We start from the raw sequence: 24,315 nt of genomic DNA, 5'->3' as shown, positions 1-24,315 counted from the left end.
GTTTGTATGAAGATTAAAACACTGATATATCCAAAAAACTTTACATGGGGTGTACTTGTGGACTTACTTTTTCACATGATGGGGTGCGTGTGTGTGTTTGTGTGTGTGTACCCTACTCATGATTAAATTAGCATGCATTATGCAAAATGTTTGCATTACTTTAAAAAAGCTTAATCATTCAAATTTGTACCATTTCAATTTTAACTGTACTCTGCTCCTAAACTCTGAACAGCTTCAGGCATTAGGTTTATACCATTGTTTAACAAGTGAATTACAGAGGTTGCAGGACTTGCTAATTTTCACAAGTCTGTTTCTCAGAAGCAAGAGAGCTATAGGTAGTAACTCTATGCAGACCTCTGGGATTCAAACAGAACAGCATTCATTCTATGTCAAGAGGGATTTAAAAACATCCAAAATGCAGTGTTTGTGCTTAACCTAGAGGGAGTGGATTTTATGACAGAGGTCTTATTAGGTACCTGAGAGCATTTAGAAGGCCTTCTACACTGTTTGGAGGCTGGTCTTTGAGAACTTTGATGCATCCTTTCATCTAGAGCGTAATAGAAACAGAAAAACAAAATAAAGTATTTCAAAGTATGTCTAGACATGATGCAATAATTCCATACCTGTAATTTCAGCTTATTTATTAATACAAGTATTTTCAGGAAATATCCAATCTTCGTGTCAGTGTAAGTCACCTCAATTCTTGGGATGACAACTTGAAAAAAAATTGCTGTGGCCATCACCAAAAAAAAAAAAAAAAATTCAAGGAAATTGTAGCATAAATGCCATCTTTTCTCAAGCTCAGTCTAGTTGTGCACTTGGAGAGATTCATGCATGTAAACTGATCCTAAATTATCCCATCTATTATCTAAATTAAATTAACCCATCTATTATCTAAAGCAGTACTCTGAATGCTACATAACCCCTCTGTTGTTCAAAGTCTTTTGTAAGAAGAAAAAATGGAGGACAGCCAAAAAAAACCAAAACAAAAAAACCCAGTGTGGTTATACAAAAAATGTAATGAAGATCTAAAGCAATAAAGAACACACAGGAAATAGTCACAAAAGGAGAATCTAGACAGGTAGCCTGAAACAGCAGAGCTGGGCTCATGAAAATAAAAACTCAAAATGAGATGAAGCCAGCACAGAACATTAGGAATAACAGAAAGAATATGGATCTGGATTTTGGAATATGGATCTGGATTTTGGACATATTGGATATGTTCAAAATAAAAGGAAAAGGAAAAAATCAACATATTAGCTGTTCAGTGAAGATGGTATCATGCTAACAGGTGATAAAAAGCAGAGCTATTCCTGTTCTGATTCCATCTTTTCTAACAAAATCTACCTGTTCCACCAGGAGATTGTGAAGAAAAAGATGAAGGGACAGGAATAAAATTTGAGACTGACAAAAATACAGTCATGGAATACCTCTTTATTTTGAATGAGTTTAAATTTCCAGGACCAGATAAACCGCATCCCAGAATACTGAAGGATCCACCCTGGCCAAACATTTGGGTATTATTATTAGAATCCCTGAAGAACTTGAAATGTCCTTATCTTCAGAAAGAGGAGAAAGGAAGATCCAGAAAAATATAGACCTGTCAGTTTGACACCAATGCCTGGGAAGATGCTGGAGCAAGTAATAGATCTGTTCGTAAGTACTTTGAAAATAATGCAGTAATTACTAGAAGTCAACACGGATTTGTTAAGAACAATTCTTGCCAGATCAACTTTATCCCATTTTTGATCAAATAACTTCCCTAATAGATCATGGGAAGACTGCAGATAAAATATTGATTTTAGCACTGATCCTTGTGGCACCCCACTTGAATCTTTCTCCAATTTGATGAGCTGACTATGATTATTGAGTTAGCTATTTATCCACTTAATTGGCATGCTTTCCAGACCATACTTAACTAGCTCCTAATCAGCACATTTTAGGGAACTCTGTGAACTGCTGTTCCCTACTAATCAATACTTCAATTAATGACTTGAAGAGGTGTAGAGAACACTTCTCCCATTTGCAGCTGATACAAAATTGGGTAGGATAGTTCATAACCTCAGAAGACAGAAATAAAAGTTCAAAATGAGTTTGATAGGCTGGAAAAGTCACCTGAAAGTACAGTGCTGTGAAAAAGTACTTGTCCCCTTTCAGATTTTTTAAAAAGCTAATTCAGTGGCGAAGATATGCAAAACTTCCAAAAATCTGAAAGGGAGGAAATACTTTTTCACAGAATTGTAAAATGAAATTTAACAGTGTCAAGTTCTTCACTTAGGAAGCAAATTTCAAATGTACAAGTATAGGACTGGAACATTTATGAAAAAGATCTTGGAAAAGTTGTGGATTGCAAACTCAGTTTGAGACAGTAGCCTGATGTTGCAATAAAGAACACAAATTAGGCTGCATCAACAGAAGTGTAATTGCCAAATCACAGGAAGTAATAATTCCCCTTTATTCCGCTTCAGTCAGATCCCACTGGGTGCAGTTTTCAGGATTCAGAGATTGGAACAGACTCAAAGAGGCACAATTAAGGATGAACAGGGGAGTATAAACTTATGAGAGAGAATAAAGGAGGCAGGTATGATCGCCCTTGAGAAAAGACATCTGAGGGTCATTTGATAGCCCTCTTCAAATACTGGAAAGACTGTCACATAGAAAGGCAGGATCTGACTCTCTCAGTTCAGAGTGGAAGATATGGAATAACGGATTAAAGTTACAGGGAAGCAGATTGCAACTTTCCAGCTGGAAAAGATCCAGGTAATTTGCTTCATCTGGAGCTGAGTGCCTTCCACACTCACAACAACCTTCCCTAAAAAGGAAAGACTGGATGAAAGTTATCCAACACTGTTGGGTCCAACGTTTAGGTGCTGACCCATTGCCTGGAGGCTATGAGGGTCTGGATGGGGAGGAACTGGTTCCAATTCAACCCTAGAAAGACAAAATGGCTTTGGGGTCCCCCCCCATCTGATGAGGTGTCATCTTTGATTCTTGATGGGGTAGCATTCCTCCGGGCAGAACTGGTGCACAATGGCGTGTGTGTGTGTGTGTGTGTCTTCCTAGATTCACCCTTCTGCCTGAGGAGCAGATAGTAGCCATGGCTAGGGGGGATTCATCTTGTGTGCCAATTGCATCCATTTCTGGACTGGGAGGCCTTGCTCACAGTCACTCATGCCTTGGTCACTTCCCAGTTGAATTATTTAACACACTCTATATGAGGCTGCCCTTGAAGACCATGTGGAAATTATAACTGGTACAGAATGCCGAGGCATGCCCCTCACTTTTCTCGTATTACACCACTGCTAAGTGAGCTGCATCGGCTTCCAGTTTCTTTCCAGGTGCAGTTCAAGGTTCCGATTATCACCTTTAAAGCCCTGAATGCCACAGGGCCAGACCACTAGTGGTACAGCCTCTCCCTGAAGGTATCTGCCCATTCTTCCACATCAGACAGGGTGGCCATCTAACGACACCTAGGAAGCCCACCTTCTCCATAGCAGCCCCTGCCCTGTGGAATACCCTCCCCTGTGAGATCCAGCAGGCTCCTACCCCTCTATCCTTCCAGAAGGCCTTGAAGAGCTGGGTCTTCTTGCAAGTGTTGGGGTGGGGTAAGAATGGAGCCCAGCGAATGGGATTGCTGATGTATTGGGGAGTGTGGTTTTAGAGCTCCAGGAGATGTTTTCGGATGCTGATTTTACTTTTTTCTTTTATATTTTTATTGCTGTTTTTGTGAGCTGCCCTGAATTATGGTATATAAGATAGGTGGCTATATAAGTCTCTTAAATAAATTAAATAAATAAACACAATTTTAGAAAAGACTTCCTTATGGTAGAAGCCATTCACCAATGGAAGTAATTACTCAGGGAGGTGATGGGGTCCCCTTCACTGGAGGTGTTAAAGTGGAGGCTACAGCCACTTGTCTGGGATATTTTAATTGGATTCATACACTGATCACAATGGCCTAAATAGCTCCTTCCAACTCTATTAACCAACCCTAAACTCCCTCCCATTGCCCTCACATGCAGTCAACAATGAGAAGGAACATTTTAACTATCCAAACACAGAACTTACATCAATTTTTGAAGTTTTTGCAAAAGCACCCACCGGATGCACGTGGTCGTAGAGGATTATAACACCCACCATTACCCTCAGACAGAATGATACTGTCTCCTCATTTGTGAACCGGCTTCTGTATTCCCTGGAGGTACAACACACAGCACAGAAGAAGTTTGATTACCAAAAGCTAAAATGAGCTCCCACTTTTAACAAGCTAGCAGGTTCAGCTCAGTATTTTCCCAAAATATAATCTGCATTTGTGATGAGTGATGGTATGACAGCCACTTATGGAAAGGTCACAAGTTAAGCTTCTCAAGTAGAAAATTCAACCATCGTATCAGTTCTTGTCGGGTGAATCCAGCAGAATCTATGGCAGCCCTGACTCACCCCCTGAACTTTGCTTTGATATTGCTCTCAAAGAAAAAAGCTGCCTCTGCGAAACAAGGCTTCAACTTTACACAGACTGTACTCTAGGCAAAACAGACAGTTCTTACACTTTTTTTGAATTATGTAGGAGGTGAAAACATTTAGAAAACTACCGGAGACCTTGGAACGCATCTCCAGTGTTGAAATATTTAACAGTATTCCCACAAGAAATTAAATGGAGAGCTACCCTTAAACTAAGAGAATTTCAAAATTGAAAGTGCCAAGATCTTTCTAGGAAGAATGTGTCTTTTAACTGGGTACTAGGTCTACTGGAAGAACTAGGAAAACAGTCCTTATTTCCCCTATGGTCATCCCCTGTCAGGAGAGGGCAGAGGTAAAATGTATCTTGTGGTTCTATTTGAGCACTGCTCAGGCCTCACCAAGGACCCACAGAATCATTGGCAGAACCGTTCCACAAGGCCACATATCCCTGCCCCCCTGTGATTCCTGCCTCTGACAAATCTCATACAGAATCCCTGATCCTCTTACCACAATGCTTGGAAAAACAGATCAAACCAAAAGAAGGAGCAGCATTGTTTCCTACTCATCCTTTTGGAAAATGTGAGGTTATAAAACCACTGGAGAAAGAGACCAAAATACAGACAACATGCCAAACACTGGTTTCTCTCTCTGTGTTTATTATGGTTGGGAAAAGATCTGCCACACAGCTTCCTTCCCCATTCCTACTCTAAAAACAACTTCTGGGCTGAAAGCATTCCTTGGGGAGAAGAGAGACCTTACTTAAGGAAAGCAGCCTCAGCCCCAGCCTTTACACTACATGATGCAACAACCTCAGCTGTTGGGTGCGGGATGGGGGGAGAAGATTGCCGCTCTGCAATCTTCTCTCATTTTCGAAAGAGTCTGGCTAGTTTAATACGACTGCAACTTTGTTCCCCCCCCCACCCCCCCCAGAGGCCAGGATAAAATCATTGGCTGATTTTACTCTTCCTCCTTTTACCGATTTTAATTTCTTCCAGTCTTACAATTTTACTTGTACTTATAGATTCACCATAATGATGATTCTTACCTATTGAAACAACCTATTTTAGGTTAATTGAAGATTTACAAAATACTTCTCAGGTTCTTTGTCAGGCAAGAAAGTTAAAATGGGGAAGGGAGGGAGGGAAAGTAAAGAGTTTCCAAACATGTAAATTAGGCTTTAAAAGGTACTAAAGTAATGCCAACTTTTATCAAGGATTCTTCCAAAGCTTTCTGGGAATAAAAAGCCAGCATGTAATAGTTGCTCCCACACTGGTTAAAATCAAAATGGGTTCTATCCTTTGTGGAATAGGTGGAAAATACAACTGGTATTAACATTCTTATATGAAAAGTAAAGTTTCCTTTGAGCTGAGCTGGGTATCTAGTAGCTTCACCAACATGTCCATGTAGCTTTCTTGGGAACAATATGGAAGTGGGTCTGCCACTGCATCCTTCTGCTTTTGGTTGGTTGGTTTTGTTTTTTGACTTCCCAAACTAGCCTACGCCTCTGGTATTCCCCACCCAAATACCAACCAGACCTGACCCCACTTAGCTTTTTGAGTTCAGCCAGGGCCAGTTCAGCACAGCCACCTATCTGTGATATGACTGAATAAAAAAACATTTCCACATTCTCCTCTCTCCTTGGTTTAGGCCCCAGGCATATTGGTTTTTAGCAACGATTATGTTTGAAGTAGCCATTCTACTTACGGGGTTTCCAGCATGACTCTGCAAACACTGGCCATAGTGCTTAAGCAATCTGTGGTGTTTTCTATAGGTAAATTCTTGTTCTGTGAACAGGCAACAAGGAAGAAAAGTTACTGAAATGCAATAGGGACCATAGTTTTTCCCTCACCTTTCCTAATGAGGATCTGCAATAGCAATAATAATGGTAATGATGACACAGCAGTTAACTGAGCAACTTCTCACAATTTTAAATCATGCAAGACGTGTAGGAGGAATACTAAGAGATTCTGCAGTCTAACAGGTTTGCACTCCTCATGGGGCTGCCCCTGAAGAGCATCCCAAAGCTTCAGCTCATGCAAAATGCAGCAATGTGGACAGTTATACCTCTGCTCCGTGAGCTGCACTGGTTGCCAGCTTGCTTCCAGGTGCAATTCAAGTTGCTGTGTTTGACCTTTAAAGCCCTACATGGCATGAGACCATATTATTTGAGAGACTGCCTCTTCCTGGTTACATCTACCCATCCATCAGGTCCAGCAGAAGAGCTATGCTCCGGGTCCCGTCTGCTGGCAAGACCCAGGAGATGTGCCTTCTCTGCTGTAGCCCCCACCCTCTGGAACATTCCTGAGGTGAGGTTAGCCCCACCTCTGTTAGCCTTCCGGAAAGCCTTGAAAACAGGGTTCTTCCATCAACCCTGGGGATCCCTTGGTGAGACTGCAAAGTCACTGTATGAGACTAAATGATGGTTGTTCTCCTGCTTCTTTTATGTTTTCATTTTTTATTTTTGGTGTTACTTATGCTTGATGTTGTTTATATTGTGATATGTTTTTAATTGTTATTCTGCTTGTAAACCACCCAGTGTCACTTTTTGTGAGATGAGCGGCTATATAAATTTGCTAAATAAATAAATAAATAAAATTTCCTGAACATTATACAATTCTTGCTGTCCAAGAAGAATTACAAGACTAAAATTCATAATATTGACAAGGTTTGACACCTCCCCTCCCTCGAAACCCAACAACAAAGATTTACGCAAATCAGTAACATAATGCATAATCATTTACCAAAGCAATCTGTATTAATAGAAATCTATTCATACACATACCTCCGAAACAAATTTTGTTGTGGCATCACTTAAGGTTTTCAACATTGGTGTCGCCTCAGCATAAAATAAAGACATTCTGTTGGCCAATTCATTGTTTACTTCATTTTCCCCTTCTGCCTAGCAAAAGTTAAAATAAATGTTTGCATAATTGAATTCATTAAACAGGTAAGGACAAGAGAATACGGTGAGTCATTTTCCTCACTTCTATGTAAAGTTTACCTACTGGGACATTGTTGATTCTCATACGACTTAAGGTTCTTCTGTAATAACTGAAATCATTCTGAATTGCAGGATTTGTCATCTAAAAAGAAAGACAAGATGAAGATACCAACGACCTCATCACACAACTGTATACAAGCCTAGGCAACACAGACTCTCATACCCCAAAATGGCATCCACAGAACCTCCAATAAAATAAAATACTTAAAAAATTGCCAAATCTTGTGAGATTTCAGGATCCTCATGTGATAATACATGAAATTTAGGGGGAGAATGTGCCAACTCATGAGGCAGAGGACTCCTGAAATCATGTTTAAAATTTGGTGATCTTGTGAGATTTTGGTTCTACTCTACTCTATGTTATTATTTTCTTTTAGTTATTTATATGGCTGCCCAACATGAACACTACAACTCTTGGTGACTTACAATCTAATTATTGCAATTTTATTGCGTGAAATGCCCCAAAGGGTTGCCAACATCTGCCTTAATTCAGAGTTTCAAAATTGTAAAAGGTGGAGAAATTAGATAACATAGCATTTCAAGCCAAAGTCACTTCAGTAACATTGATGATAATGGTTTAGGACCTAATCGTATATAAAACTTAGACAATTGGACTAAAATATAAATATGCACAGATAAAAGATGACTCTGGGATATGACAATCAGGATTATCAGCTTTCTTCTTCTTCCTCTGAAGACTTCCATAGGTTGCACTGAGGTGAGAGACAGGATGCAGAATTAGAATGGCTCTGATTTGATTCAGAAGGGCTCTTGTTTATACCCTTAATGTTGATTGTTTATATTCTTAAAGTGGATTAATAACTTGACTCCCCTAACAAAAAGTTAACTTGTAATATGAATGTTCTAAAAGAATCTGTTAGAGATCTGGCATTTCTGCAAAAGGCAGAAAGAGACAGAAAAACATTTAAGTACCTCCCTATTTGCTTTAAACAAAATCTGAAGGGAGACCAAATGTCACAGTCAGTACTGTAACTTGGTGATCAGCCAACTGTACAAGAGAATTCAAGAATTACTGTGTATTTACCTTCAGCTCATCAAACCGAAGCGTGAAATGAAGGATTTCTGCAAACTGTTTAGCAAGAGCCTGCTCTCGCTCCAGGTGCTGTGTGGGAGAATATGGAGTGCTTGTCAGGGCCCCAAGGAGACCTCGTAAAGCAGCTTCTATTTTGGGGGTGGAGAAAAGACAGACAGGTATATATCAAACACTGGGAACACGTTGAATATCTTGGTACAATGAACAAAAACAGGGTGCAGTTCAAGCATGACAAAATCCTAGGTGTTGGTCTGCTGTCTAAACAGTCATGTTTAAACTTCCTCAAAAAGAAAAAGAAAGAAAAGGGAAAAGAAAAAGAAAAACAGGTTGTTGCCTAATTGCAGACAACACTAAAAATTTACAACTCAAATAAACCAACAGCAAGTTTTAAAAATTATGTATAGGTGGTATATTATTCTTATAAGTCATCTCCAATCATCTGTCATACTAAACTGGCTTTTAGGGCTTTGAGTTCTAATCTAAACTTGCGCACAGCAGCGATATATAAATTTGTTAAATAAAATAAAATAAAATAAAAACTATGAAATATTACAGGCATCTATTGGCTAATGCTCTTACCTAGCCTCTGAGAAAATTCATAGAATTTCTTTAGTTTGCCCACTAGGGGGACGACTGCACCCCACGCCTTCTCTTGCAGCCTCTCGTCTGTGGGATGCTGTATTGCCTGGAAAAAAGGAACCGCAACTGTGCATTTCATAAATAGGGGAATTCCTCTTTACCTCCCCACCCTTCTTTGCATTATCTGATGACAAAACAAAGGGATCATTCTGTGTGTCCTGTATACATTCTGGGGAGAAAGAGAGATATATTGAAATTTTCACTATACACAAATCATACTATGGCAGTGTTGTCCAAACTTGGCCACTTTAAGATGAGCTTCAACTCCCAGAATTCCCCAGCCAGCATGGCTGGCAGGGGAATTCTGGGAGTTGAAGTCCACTCAATAACAACTTTATGGGGATCACCTTTTACAAAGACAAGATCGTGAGTCAGGTGCTTGACAACCGGCCCACATTTACAATGGTCACGGTGTACCACGGTCATTTGATCACCATTTACGACCTTCACAGCTGGCTTCCAACTAGCAAAGTCAACAGGGAAGCTGGCAGAAAGTCACAAGTTGTGGTCATGTGATGTTGTGCTTAACGACTATGGGTGATTCTCTTAATGACCACAGCCAGGACTGACAAACTGCCATCGTTAAGTCAGGTGCAGTCATGCGATTTTTCACTTTACGATCGTGTTGCTTAGCGATGGAGTTGCCAGTCCCAATTGCAGTAGGTAAGTGAGGACTGCTTGTACAGCAATCTCAATTGAACTATCCTCAACAACCACGTACTGATGATTCAAAAAGTGGGGGAAAAGAGATGCCTTAAACAGAGTGCATCCTTAAGGGAAGCAGTATGGAAGGTGGCACAACAAATGAGAAATAGATGTAATTTGTGTGTAAGCTACTGATCACTTACATGGAAAAGTAAAAAGCAAACCCTCTGTATGATTGTTAAAGGCATGCTTGATCAAGACCAGTGTTTTTCAAACTTGCAACTTTAAGCTGTGTGGACTTCAACTCCCAGAATTCTGGCTAGCTGGGGAATTCTGGGAGCTGAAGTCCACCCAACCTAAAGTTGCCAAGTTTGAAAAACACTGATCAAGATTCTTGAAACACTGAGCATGTATTATGTTATGTATTATGTTAAAGCTAATAAACAAACAACACTATCTAACATTTAATCATTTAAGACATCAAGAGGCCCTCACCGATCAAAATGAAGTTCATGGGCACCAAGCTGTATAACAGGATTGCTAAAGTGAATATGAGATACCACATCCAATAAAGCTTTACCTCTCGTATTTCATGACCAGCTCCTCTGTATGACTGTAAGTCTTCCAGGATTCCTTCTGCATCCTTTAACACTACGTTTACCTGATTATAAATTTCTTTTTCTGATTCTGTAGGCTGAGCATCTACACAACAGGAGAGAATATCAGGTTGCGTATGCAGTTATCCCTTTTTAAATTCCAAACATTCTGCCCATACTTTACTCTTAATTGTATTTATCAATTGTTATAAAGAGTAGCTTTCCATTAAAGCATATGTGTAATCTAGATAATGTCTACATGGCTTAACTTTATTTATTAATATTTAGCAACCAGTAAATCTCTTTTAACCGTTATACTGGTGGTGGCTTTGTTTTTATCTTTATTACATCTGTTTTTATCAATTTACTCTTTCATAATATAGCAAGAATCTTGCAGATTAAAGCAAATCAGCTACCTTTTCAGGCAGTATGTTCTTTGCTATGTCACCAGCACCAAAAAACGTATCACTGTTCGAAGGTAATGTAGTAACTTATGCTACATTATATTAGTTTCAAGATCAGCATCTAGTGGAATTTTAGCTACAACTTTGAGTGGTTTTAAAAGGTTAATAAAAGGAGATTCTACAACTGTTACAAAGCCACATAGGCACAGAACTTATTATAATTTTAAAAAATCTTTATTCAAAATCAGAAACATTTAGCACCTTTCTCTATTCTAGCAGTGCTTTCTGAAAACTAGGAGCTGGGCTATATACTGCTTTGGATGCGAAGGAAAAGAAGTATTCTAGAGCAAATGGGGACAACTATGAAGCACCACCCCATTGAAGTAGCTGCATCTTTTCCCAGGATCACGCAGCTGCCCTCCGTAGTTGCAGTGCAATCTGATAAAGATGAATGTAGTTTAAGGAGTTGCCACCTAGTGACATGAGTATACCATTGTGTGCTCCACAGAACCTTTTCCCCTTTAAATCCAAAGGCCTGCACAGCCTTAATAAGGAAAACTTTTAAATGGAAATGTTCATTATGGACTTAACCAGGAGAGTTGGACACAGATGTTCTGCTTGCCCATCCAGCTGCTTTGCAGCAAACTTCATTGAACAAGGAAGCCTCTTAATTTCATTCAAACTGCAGAACTGTGATTATTCAGTTCAAAAGAAACCAGTTTCAGAATAAGGTTTAAGGCCCTCTTTTCTTTTGAAGTTGGTTTCCCAATTTTGACAAAATGGGACATGATGGTTGGAGACTTGTTAGTTCAGCAAGATCTGAACTTCAGCTGAAGTTGAGAACAAGTTGTGGGGCACTAGCAAAACACTTGAACATATTTAAGTTTATCAAGGTAAGTTGTAAGAGTCCAAACTGGGACTCAGGTTCATGACAGTTTTTGATTAACTCTAAGAAGCCCCTAAATCATAAAAGACATATTCCTGAAAAAGTAGTATCTAACTTCAGAGCAGTAAATATAATCTTTTATATTATAACTTGTAATTAACAAACCTAATGGACCCTTTTTTCCTACATAGGTATTATTGTCTCAATGATTACTCTCAACACCTGCTCAGAGTTTCCATCCTTGTGGAAGCAACACCAATATAAATTAGCCAATAAAAGGGAGCTTCATTTATAATTCAGGCACTGTCGAATAAAGTTTTTCTTCAGCTATGCACAAAACAAATACACAGAGTGTATGAGACGTAAGTAAAAACAGTTCTCACTTTCAAAATCAAGAAAAAAGTTTGGTCCCTGTTCAAGGTCTGTGCATGTCAAAACTTTAAGAAGGTTCCCCATGTTAAGATGCCTGTTGAGACAAAAATAAGACATTCTCTTTAGGAAAGTGCTGAAAAATCAAGAGGCGGGGAAAACATATGCATTGATATCCACATACCCTTGGAGCTTTCAACTTCCTGTCAATGATCAACAGAGTGGACATTATCACCTCCAAATTCCCAATATCCTACAGATGGCAATTGGTTCTTCCATCACAAATGGAAGACAGAGGAACCCCATTCAGTATTCACTAAAGCCACATACCACACAGCTCTCCAAACACACATATACTGCTCTTCTTAAATTTAATAGATTCCTAGAGTTGGAAGGGACTATTTGAACCACTGAATCCAGTTCCCTTGTCAATGATCAAAGATACTTTCACTTTGGCCACAGCTCATAGATTTGGCAGATCTGCAACCAGGTCCTCTTTCCTTTCCTGGTTTTACATCAGATTAACAGTAAATTCTGATCAATCTTCCACACTTTAAATTAGAAGCAAGCAAGTTGATGCCCTCCAGATGTTTTGGAGTATGACTTCCATAGCAGGTGATGGGAACTGTAATCCAGAACATCCAAAAAGCAGAAAAATTGCTTATTCCCCAGTCTGTATCATCATGTCAGGTACCCATCATAACTACAGAACTATTATTTTTCTTCTATATTTAGCATTTCTCCTATTTGGCTTCTAGAGGTATACAGCTTCATCCCCTCACAAAGTACTTTCTTGAAATATCCATGGAAGGGGGTATCAAGGTTATTATTGCTTAATTATTTATATATTTACAGCTAATACACATCCTGAGAAGATCTGTTTCCTTTATGCAGAGAAGAGAGAATAACACAGAACAAAGCAACAAACATAACATCTCCAAAGTAAAACCTCTGGAGCCATTTTAGCACTGAACAAGAGCTGAATGGCAACTTCTCATTCACACCAATTGGCTTAGCCTTTAACAGTGTTCTGCTACCCAGAAAATATTTATAACTTACTGAGGTATAAGTACAATGCAGCCTTTTGTGGTCTCTATTCTGCAGCTAGTTGTACATTTCACTACTAAAATTACCTTGCTTCACACACACACAAGGTACAACATTCATTTTTCACAGCAAGTTGTACAGGGAAAGCTATGGATTAAGATGGATGACACCCCAGAACTACTTCCTTTTAGATCTAAGAATCTTAAATGCTGACAATTTAACAAGATGGCAAGTCTATGCTTTAAGGTATCATGTTGAGACAAATGATATTCTGGGAAAATCAGAGGCGTGGAACTTGGATGGTGCAGGAAATCATCTGTTGAAAAAGCAATTATTGGTGCATGAATGAAGAAAACTTACCTCCCCCCACTCATCCACTTGGGCAGACTGCATGCATTAAGGTTAAAAAAGCAGAAGGATGAGTTTCTGAAGCTTTCTTATATAATCTCATAGGTCAAGACAGACTTGGGTCTTTAATAAGCCAGCTGCTGTCAGAAGTTAACATCTTTCAACATCATGGAACAAGGACATAAAATTAAATCTTGAATTCATTAGGACTCCTTTTCCCTGAACCAACTACCCACCAGTGCTCACAACTTATGATGTAACCACTGTAACCATAATGTAATATGATTTATGTGGGAAAGGGGGGGAATTCCCAGTGGAGCAATACACTATCACTTCTAGCACACTTCTACGCTAACATAGCTCTCTATATTATTAACTCTGGTCACATGTAAATGACGAGAAAGGAAGAAACCATGGCCACCCATCAGCCCTACAGAGAAACCATCTTCACTGAATGTTACCTCCTGCTATCCTTTAGCAGCCATTCTCTCAGGCTGCAGCAGGTGTAACAACGGAAGCAGGACTTCAGCAGCTCAACTGAGAAATCAGTAATTTTCAGTTCCTTCTGCCTTTTCAGCTTTTATCATTCCAGCTGGCCTTGAAAGGAAGACCAGCCACTTCTGGCTGTTTTATAGTATTGCATCTGTATTGCAGGAAGTTACTTTAAGAGCTATATGACATTAGGAAGGTGCACCAGAGAATTTTTGCTTCCTCACTGCTCCCCCGTATTTCTTTTTAGGGTATATTACTAATATAAAAGCAACTCTTGGAGGTTTCAAGCTAACAAAACTTAAAAGGAAAGACTTACGTTGAACTCTTCAAGTACAAAAAGTGTTCGATTGGACTGTAACGGAACAACAGATAAATCTAAATTCACTTCTGATATTATATCATCTGACATTGTCTAGTAAGTATACAATTTCAAACTAAATCCCATGAAATCCGCTGAAACAGATTTACATATGCTGCTGCCCTTCTAGAGTTAGGAATTTTTGTCTATATATCCAGAGATTTTAAAATATGTTCACAGTTTAATGAAATAAACTTAGGATTCTTAGGGACCGTCACACTGAGTGCTCCAAATTACTGCTACTATACTCTACACCTGTAGGTTTTAGATGGTTGTTTCCCCATCCTCTTAAAAAAGGATTGCATGCTGAATCTGGTACCAAGTATCACAGGATTGGCATCTCAAACAAAAAGGGAAGCCATGAATTGTCACTATGAGAATTCATCACACTTTGGATTGGCCTTACATACTTTCCCCCTCCTTACCAACAGCAAGGGGGGGGGGGCTTCTCTTTTCAAACTGAAAGAAAATATGATTGGCTTGAATTGGAAGTAATAACCTGCACTGCTCCAGGGCCTTGGAGCCATCCCCAGAGCCTCCCTGCAAAATGGTACCGGCAAGAAACGAGTCCAACAGATGAGCCAGCCACCTTTTTGCTCAGGATGGGAACTGGAACAGGATTGCCACTACCTCACATCCCAGCTGGCAGAAGATGAGCCTCCCCATTCCCACATGAAACTCATCTTACACTTGGGGGCTGACTGGACATGAAGGAACACTGCAGTTTCCCAGCTAATGAGTGAATAAGGCCTGTCCCAAAATGCTTCTTCCACCATCTAACCATTCTCTCCCTCAACTTGGGAGCTGCCAACCCTGCACTCGTCCACTTCGCCAACTGGAATCCTTCAATGCCTTCCTCCATGCTATGAGACGGAGCTACACAGCAGGCAACCTGGCTAGACAGAAGGGGAACTCTCCCTTAGCATTGGGGCAGGAACACTACTACCAGCCACTGTCACAACCCTTCATAAATGGGCACCCAGTGCTTCCTTAATAACTGCCTCCCTGTTCCAACCTACTTTCCTGGGCCCTTCTTTATAATTTGTTCTACAGCTTTCCATGTTCTCCTAGCTGTCACATACATGGTCCACATCACCTCCTAATCCATGATCTTAAAGAGTTCGGGATGGTTATCTTCTCTCGCCCTCCATAAACAGGACTCAGTTGGTCTTAAACAGACCTTTTTTCAAGCACCCTGTCTTGGCCTTTACTGGATTTCTTCCAATACATCCTTCACCACCCTCCTTTCAAGCTCTGCAGCAGCATCTGAGCGTGTGTATGTGTGTGTGTGTTGGGCAAGAGAATCAGCAAAGAACAACAATGGGAAAGTTTTGTTAGAACACTTTCTCCTCAAGTAAGTTGTGCTCATGTAAGTGGACATAGAACTGGAACTTACCAATTCAGTATTTTGCATGTCTGGGGTTAATTTTAAATTATTTGGTGCCCACTTTTTTTTTTTTTTTGGTTCTGTCTAGGAGAATTAGGAGCTGCAACTCCCAAAGTTCCCAACCAGCATGGCTGAATCCAAGGAACTGCATTCTTAACAGATCTTGTAATTGCCAAGTTAGTGAAGACACCCTTTCTACTTTGTAGGCAAATAAATTAATTTGGCTATAATATACATCTAGCCCAGGTATAAAACCTTACAAAAAACTGCAGTCAACTATATGGTTTTTTAAATGTCATTGGAGGGAATAATAAAGTTGAACTAAACAGATAGTCTTTTTCCTCTCATCCACCTGCCATAATTAACAGACTCTTGGTAGCTTACAGTAGCAAAAACAAGCTTTTAAATTAAAACATCCAAGGTGGGAATAAAACATATAGAATATAAACCCATAAACATCAGTTAAATCAAGTTGAACCAGGCATCCTAACACATCACAGGTCTTCTGGAATATTTCACTTTTCAAAAGCTTCCAGAAAGCCAAGAAAGTGGGGACTAACCTAATTTCTATGGGAAGGCTGTTACCCATAGCTCATAGACATGGAGGCTCACCAGCAGTTGCTCCAGGGATGGGTGCTTGGGCAGGTCAGTTCCAGTTGGAGAAAGCATTCTTATAAGTACTTCCGTGCCAAGCAATGTAGGGTGTGATAGCTAATGATCAGTAATTTGAATTGCATCCAAAAGTGCAGAGCCAGGGGCACAGGTGTAGTAGGCTCATGGCAATGGACATTCATCAACAGAAAGCAAAACATATGAATGCTATAGTCCACAAGTAATCAATCTTCTTTATGTATTTTAATTATTCTGGATTGTTAAAAAATGTAATAATTTTCCTCTTTTAAGTGATAACATATTCATCTACTTTAATGCTTTCCTTTTTTTGTCTATTTTTAGGCAATAATTTTCATTATCAGATGCTGTCTGATGTAGGTACTACAGGCTGAAATGCCAACGACCATATGATTCATACCATTGGTTGTTCCAGATTATACACCAAGATATCAGCAAACTGTGCTTCCAGGCCCTATAGAATAGACTGCAGGAATCAGTGGGAAATACTGTTTCAAACTTGACCTACTTTTGCCAAATTAGACGTACGGAACGCTGCATTTGATTACAAAGACTCGGCCCATTACAGCCTTATGGGATTGTCTGATGCAAGGGGCCATGTCAAAATCAGACAGGCAGAAAGCTGGGGCATATTTTCAAAATAAGACTTGCACGCATGGCCTTCATGCTGGATGCATCTGACACATTTTAGTTTGGATTTAATTCAGAGGAAGCAGCACTGAAATTACAAGTTGTAATACCAATTCTGAAGAATCAGAGATAACTCCCTTAGGGATAAGAGTGCATTAATAACTACTTTGTACCCAACTGATGTATGGAACACATGGCTCAATGACTGATACCCCCCCTCCAATTTCAATACTTATGGAAGAAAATCCCAAGATAAATAATTCTTTGCAGGCTCAAAATAATGAACTGCAAAGCTATTCTACTTTTTCACTTGAAGAACCAACATTGAAGGTAACACGGTAGCTTTTCTATAAGCCAGGTACATACCTCTCTCCTTCTTCTCAAATGAAGTTCAAAACACTTAGATTAAACAGATTAAAAAACTAACTAATGCATTTGTATCATACACTGGGGCTGCTTAGATTGCTCACTCTCTCACACCCACATACACAACGATAATTAAGCTGAAGTGCAATGTGAAAGGATTTAATATAAATGAATGAAAAAGACTGTCAAATGTTTAAATCACAAAAAACAATAGTAACCATGCGTCAGTTCCCATAATTTCTAAAAATGGGTAAACAACGCATACAACAAACCAGAAATGTGTTTTGATGCACCAATGGCATCCAACCTAGCAGTACAGCTCAAGTAATTCTCACTCACCATCTGTGCAAATTGCAAACTACTCCATGCAGATCCCCCATGTCCTTCAAAATGAAGGTCTCTTCACATACTATGGCACACATTAAAACCCATTTTATTTCATGTAGCTTTTAAGTTGCTTTCAACTGGATCCATGAATGTGCTCTATCAAAACTGTAAGGAAGTGGCTGATTGCATACTTTCCATTGGATGAGAGAACACTTTGAGGATATTTCTATGAGTACTTTTTTCTTTGTTTATTTCCAAATCTGTATTTTTTTTAACAAAAGGGCAGCATAATATTTTTTCTAAATTTTAGGAATTGGATCAGTACAGGATTGTCCTTGATTATGAAGATCAGTTATGCCACATGCAGGGAATCTACTGAACATATAAAATTCTTGACTGCACTATGCTGAGTGATATATGTCCTTTAATTTAGGAAATTCTTATTGTTCATAAGCTTCTTAATGCCAAATTTGTAAGCTCCATGGTAACAAAGAAAAAAATAGTCAATTTGCACATAAAGTATATTAAATATTTTTATCATGCTTTCAATAAGCAAATGGTAAAATGAATACCATTTGTAAAACATTGTAAAATGTTTTTTTTCTAATCCTCGGTGCCTATTTCTTTATATTTTTCTCCCATTTTTACCACTTCCATCCTTAAAATCTTAACAATGCAAAAAGGATGACCTCTTTTATACAACAAGGTGATATAATGTGTATAGCTTTCTCTCAGTTTATAAAAAGACAACTGTCCCACACTTGAAGCTTTTACCTTAAGAGGGATGACAAGAAAAAAAAAAAGAAAAGCCAGAATATATTTTGTGTTTTCATAACTACAAAGCCCATTTGTATGAGCCCTACATGATTTCCATAATTTATTGAAAAGTCTCTCTCTCTCCCTCTCTCTCTCTCTAGCAGAAAATCCCAAGTCTCCAGAGACTGCATGAGAATGAAAAATAACAGTGCAGGAATACTAGACAATATTACTTCAAGACTGATATACTTACTCAGAGGTATTCCTTGGTTAATAACTTTAAGGTATTTGAAGCAGATCAACAAGATACTAAGACATTTTATATGAGAAGGACAGCCCTCTTGATTTTCTCTATCTAAATTAAATCTAACATGAAAGGGAGGTTAACTTTCTGGTTTTCATCTTTAACACTGGCACATATTTTGATTTCAGTTTCTTAGAAGAATGCAAGTGATCAATCGGAAAAAAATGTTGTGGGCACAATCCAAAAGTTTTTATGTTATGTCCTCTGATGCCATGGCAGAGATGTTTTATTCTTAGAAACAGTTCTATCGACACTGGAATAACTCAATTTTAAAAACTGCAAATGTATGTTTTTATTTTTTTGGAAGTCATGGGTAAGCAGGAGCATTGATATTTCAGATCAGCTTATTATTAATCAAGTGTTCAGAACATCTGAGTTTCTGCAAAAAATCTGGATTGCAAACTGTGAAATGGAATTATTTTTGTCCAGTTTTCTTCCCTTCTCTTCTTTGTATATCTATATTTAGATAGACAGATTAAAGAATATGCATATCTTAATCACAAAATCCCAAGTCTTGAGGGGCTCCATGGCAAACAGAACAGTGCAGGAACACTGGACAAGAAATTCAATCTAAATATTGAAATAAGAGAAAATAGTTGCTAGTCTTTTGCTGGATTGGGGAAGGGGGAGGGGGTGAGAAAATAGGATTCAGCAACATTTTCTCTTTAACAAGTTAAGTATTTTTATCTTTACCTGCCTTGGTCAAGAACTGCACAAGAAGAACATATTCTAATGTTGAAAGAGCAGCAAATGAAATCTCAGCAAAATGATGAAAGGATAATATCTAGTCCTAGATTAAGCTATAAAAACTCAATTCTGCACACCATGGGACACTGTCTCAAGGCCAAACTTTATGACTCTCTGCCCTATTCATTTATAGAACAAGGCAGGGGAGGTGAAGCAATTGATCCCAGGATAAGGACAATGCAGGAGAATGAAAACTGCACCATTTCCAACCATGTTTGCTTACTTCCAGACTTTCTGCAGAAACTCAGATGAGTTTCTTGATTAATAAGTTGATCTGAAGATCAATGCTCCTGCTTACTCATGACTTCCAAAATTTATTTATTTATTTATTTACACACACACATGTATGTATGTATGTATATATATGCAGTTTTCAAAACTGAGTTATCCCAGTGTCTAGAAGAACTGTTGCTAAGAATAAAACCACGTCCCTGAATTCTCAGCCAGCCACTGCCTCCATTAGTCTATCTGAGAAAAGCAGGCAAAACTGCCATGCTTCCATCAGGGACCACCTGCCATCCGAACAACAGTCTTCGGCAATGATCATCAAAGCTCTCTAACGGCAGAAAAGGTCTGCCAGTTGCATCAGGTTTCTTAGAGGGTAAAATCCAGGACTGTAAAATGTATTGAGCATTTTGGAAGAAACAAACTGAGATAAACAGCTCAACCCCCTAAAGAACCTTCATGCTTTTAATACTTCTTTAAACGTTTAAAAGTAATACTTAATGTTTGGGGAGTATTACAGAGATGGTGCAAAAACCGATGCACTTCCTTTTCCCTCAGCTTTTGAAACTAATAACCAATCACTAACACATGCAAGCAGTTCCAGCTTCTCTTCGTGAACTGCACATGAAAACCTGGCTGCCACCCTGCAATGTACAACAGTCCCTTGAAGAAGTTCGTCATTGTATTTAAAACGCAAACACACACGCACAGAGAGAACAAGCCACCAGTGCTGAAGACACTTTGCAACATACCCCGCAGAGATATGAATTCCCAAACCAAGCATGACCAGCCCACTGCCTGCTCTAGAAGATGAATTTGCCGAATGCCTTCCACCACTATGTCCTGATCAGCGGAGACCCTCAATACTTTTTTCCATAGACCTTTAGGTTCAGAGCTCTTAGTTCTTTGCTACAGGGAAGTGTAACTATCAATATTGTAATATAATTTCATATACTAATATATTTAGAACACAAACTCCTACCCCCCCCCCAAATAATTCAAAAGGGTTAAAAATGGAAAAATAGACACTATTGTCTCTTCCTAAAATCAAAGTAAATAAAGTACTGCGAGAAATACTGTTTAGGTAGTAAGTTCCAGACATATACATGGTTGAAAGGAATGCAATAGGAATAGCTGAACAAACGTGGGTGTCAAATGTAAGGTAAAATAAATCTTTTGAGTCATTTTTGTACCTTGTGCCACATCCTTTCTTATTCTCTTTTCTACTGCTGACATCTAGTGGCAAATTTTAAGTATGCTGCTTTAGATTGGTGCAAGAACCCCATAATAGGAGCTAATGACTATGGATAAAATATATTCATTAATAGGTCTATCTGAAAAGATATTAAAGGCAATCATTTCAGTGTCAGTTCTCTTCACAGTGAATAAAACATGACTGTTTTTCCAATATTTATAGCAACAAAAGCAATTCAAGTAAAACACAAAGCAAGAACCTTATAGATAATAGGCAGGAGTTTTATTTAGAGAGGTTTAAAAATACAGTATAGTCAAAATCTATTTTTTGGTGACTTCCAATGTTCTCTAACAGAATCCAAAACTGACTAGCTACACCTATGGCATACTTTGTATTATTCCCACTTCACTGACTGCATTTAGCTTCTGATTGTCAACTGTATGATAAATGTAAACTTAAGCCGTATTGCTTTTAGGCAAATAGGACTTGCAGCAATTCCTAATATTTGTAAGAAATCATATTTGTTTTTTTGCTATGATCACAATTTTTTGCTTTTTAAAAACACATTACCATAAACAACTAAATATTTAGTGTTCTGGAGAGTTTATTACTGTGTGGTAAGAGCTACAGTGGAAGCCATCTAAAGAGAAAATAGCATGTTAAAAATGGAAGACATGTTCTTATGCAATAAGGTTGCATTATGTTTCACGTGGAAGAAAGAGCAATCTTTCATTATTAACTGCTCTAAAATCAACTTCCAGATACCACCCCAAACCAAATTTAGTGTTTAGGTCAGTGTTGTCCAAACTTGGCCACTTTAAGATGAGTGGACTTCAACTCCCAAAATTCCCCAGCCAGCCATGCTGGCTGGGGAATTCTGGGAGTTGAAGTCCACTCATCTTAAAGTGGCCAAGTTTGGACAACACTGGTTTAGGTAATAAGGCTCATTGGAAAAATGAAATGAAGAACCAATGTGCTCGTGCACGGGTGCAACAGGCATCTATAATAAAACAACATTCTCACCTTCAGCCAGTGCTGCTCTGTTTTTGTTCCCAATCTAAAAATATAAAAAGAAGAGGAAATGAAACCACGTCTAGTCAGTTTTCAGCTAACACTTCATTCCCCCCCCCCCAACAGAATATATATTTTAGCCACACCCAAGCACATTTAATGAATACACTGGAGTCTAGCAGAAGCTAACAGCAAATTCTAGGTATCAAATATTAGCACATTCTTTATATAGCTATCAAAATTCCACATAATCATACATACAGTCAAAATATTAAAAAAAGAGATTGGATTTTTGGAGATTTCTTTTCTCAAAAGAACACTAATTTGGCTGTGGAGGGATGGATACGTTATAGTGTTTATCAGCCAGCAAAATGCTTATTCGCAATGCATTCTGATAAAATCTAATCGTGCAATTACCAAGCTTAAGCAGAATGTCTTCATGCCAACACCATCAACGTTTGGCCACATACTAGGATGTGAAACCAGCATATGAAATAAGGATGCAAATAAAGGCTAAGTCATTTCCTCTCCTTCCCCAATCTCACCGTCTGCAAAATGACAGAGGTCTTTCTGGCATTTAGCGCACCTACTATTTTTCATACAGTTCAAGTTTGGTGCGCTACACCATGGAGATTTTAAATGGGAGGAAGGTGGAAAAATATGATTTAGACGTGTATGTCAGCCTGTAACATACCAAGTTAACTATTTATTATACGGAAGTTCTAAGCACCTGGTGATATTGCACATGATCGAACAGATATTAGATGAAGAACCATAGGGGTAGCGTATGTCTGGGAGAATTGATGAATACCAATAGTGGATTATAGACAAACCATCTGTACATGCAACTGGAACATTACACAGTAAGCTATGGATTTCGGAAGTAAGCTACCATATGGCTTATGATCTCACTATCTATCCTGCAAGGGAACTTAGGCTGAAATCTGCTAGTTGGCCCTTCATACCTATTTCATGACAAAACAGAAATTTTCCCTCAGTAGTTGCACTGTATCAACACGAGAAAGAATACTGGAGCAATAATTAAGTATGCCAAACACTAAGGCTTAAGGAAGTGCTCTAAAAATCACTGAATGTTTCTTTAATCCAATCGGAAATATTGTTATATATTAACTGGCGCGTTAAAAATCCTTAAATGCTTTTAAAGGCCTTACGTTTCCATTCTCAATTTTTTAAACACACACACACACACACACCAAATTTTAGTTCCAATTTACTATTTAAGTTTAGGACCTGTATTAGATCACCTTTGCTCAAATCCTTACGTCTTAGTTCACGTGTCTAACAAGAAAGAGAGTGATGAGGTGGCCCCAATAAGAGATTATTTCAGCTGCCTTGAAAGAGATGCTGTCCTACCTGCCTTAAGAAACTTTACTTGAAGATATCAGGATGAACCATCTATTGTCCAGTAGTCTTCCTCGGCAAAATGTACAATCAAGCTGAGCTTATCTGGTTCTATACCTAATGCAATTTCAGGTCTGACGCTGACACTGGAAAAACCATGGTTATCTTGATGGATGGACCATCCTGAATGATTATCTAGGTGGCTTTGATATCACTGACCATGATGTTAATGAAAGCTCGGCCATGACACCTTTTGCAAACGCATTTTGCTTAAAAGTTGAAAGAGCTGCCTGGACTTGATGACTCCAAGCAGCCTGCCTTATAGTCATCCAGATATAGCTATAACTCCAATACCAATCGTAGCCAATGACCAGGGATATGGCCTTCTTCAATTTCCCAGTGCAGGATTCTCAGCCTTGAGACTTCTTGATGACATTCTTCTGACACAATGGACTTTTGTTTGCCTCCCTCCACCACACTTCAGAGGTTATGGAGAACAACACAGTGGGGATGAGAGGGAGGGTGCAAATTTGGGGTTGGAGCAAAATACGAGGGTTACTGCTCCTTGCATCTTACTCATGCAAGCAAGATGAATGGTGGTGTAGGCCTAGGAACATGCTGCTTCAAGTCCAACCTCAGCCATGGAAGCTCACTGAGTGACATTACGCCAGCTACCCAGCTACTCTCTACTCCATGGGATTGTTTTTGTGGGGGAACTTGCCTTCTGAGCTAAATACTGGGCACAGAAGCTTTCCGTTTGGCCTCAGATTGTTTAACCTCTTCTATCTCAAAGTGAAGAGGTACTAGAGAGGCTTTCCCCCCCTTTTTATGCATCTCAGTTCATTTCAAGGCACTTAAGAATCCAAACAGAAAAGTAAACAGAAGGAACTGCAATGTACCAAGCAAGAATTCAGTTAATATCTCCATTGCTACTTGCAGGTGGAGAATGGTGGAAATAAGAGCCACTTGACAGTCCCTTGCCCTCATGAGAATCAGTGGATGACACCAATGTTGCTGAGCCTTCAAGCTGCCTCAGTGTGAATTATAGTCCCAATTAACTAAAATTTGTTAACTG

General features: G+C 38.9%; 1 protein-coding gene across 4 annotated transcripts in view; it reads right to left on the bottom strand.

Moving 5' to 3' along the window:
- Positions 1-24,315, bottom strand: part of CYRIB (CYFIP related Rac1 interactor B) — a 71,443-nt gene that overhangs the window by 2,876 nt on the left and 44,252 nt on the right. For 2 of the 4 annotated variants that reach the window (XM_007425366.4, XM_088148963.1), the window contains exons 3-12: positions 21,891-21,924; positions 12,070-12,152; positions 10,381-10,502; positions 9,096-9,201; positions 8,508-8,644; positions 7,467-7,544; positions 7,244-7,360; positions 6,166-6,245; positions 4,069-4,195; positions 477-547 (exon numbers count right to left, since the gene is read on the bottom strand). In XM_007425366.4, the coding sequence (XP_007425428.1) occupies positions 477-547; positions 4,069-4,195; positions 6,166-6,245; positions 7,244-7,360; positions 7,467-7,544; positions 8,508-8,644; positions 9,096-9,201; positions 10,381-10,502; positions 12,070-12,142 (911 nt within the window). In that variant the 5' untranslated portion in view covers positions 12,143-12,152; positions 21,891-21,924. Of the gene's footprint in view, positions 1-476; positions 548-4,068; positions 4,196-6,165; positions 6,246-7,243; positions 7,361-7,466; positions 7,545-8,507; positions 8,645-9,095; positions 9,202-10,380; positions 10,503-12,069; positions 12,153-14,258; positions 14,278-21,890; positions 21,925-24,315 lie in introns of those variants that run through there. The other 2 variants (XM_088148965.1, XM_088148966.1) reach the window with 2 other exon arrangements.

Source organism: Python bivittatus, unplaced genomic scaffold (assembly GCF_059951505.1).
Source record: "Python bivittatus isolate LINGU-HERP-01145 unplaced genomic scaffold, Pbiv_v1 ctg000590_np1212, whole genome shotgun sequence".
NCBI lineage: Eukaryota > Metazoa > Chordata > Lepidosauria > Squamata > Pythonidae > Python > Python bivittatus.
This window is presented reverse-complemented; position numbering and strand designations above follow the sequence as displayed.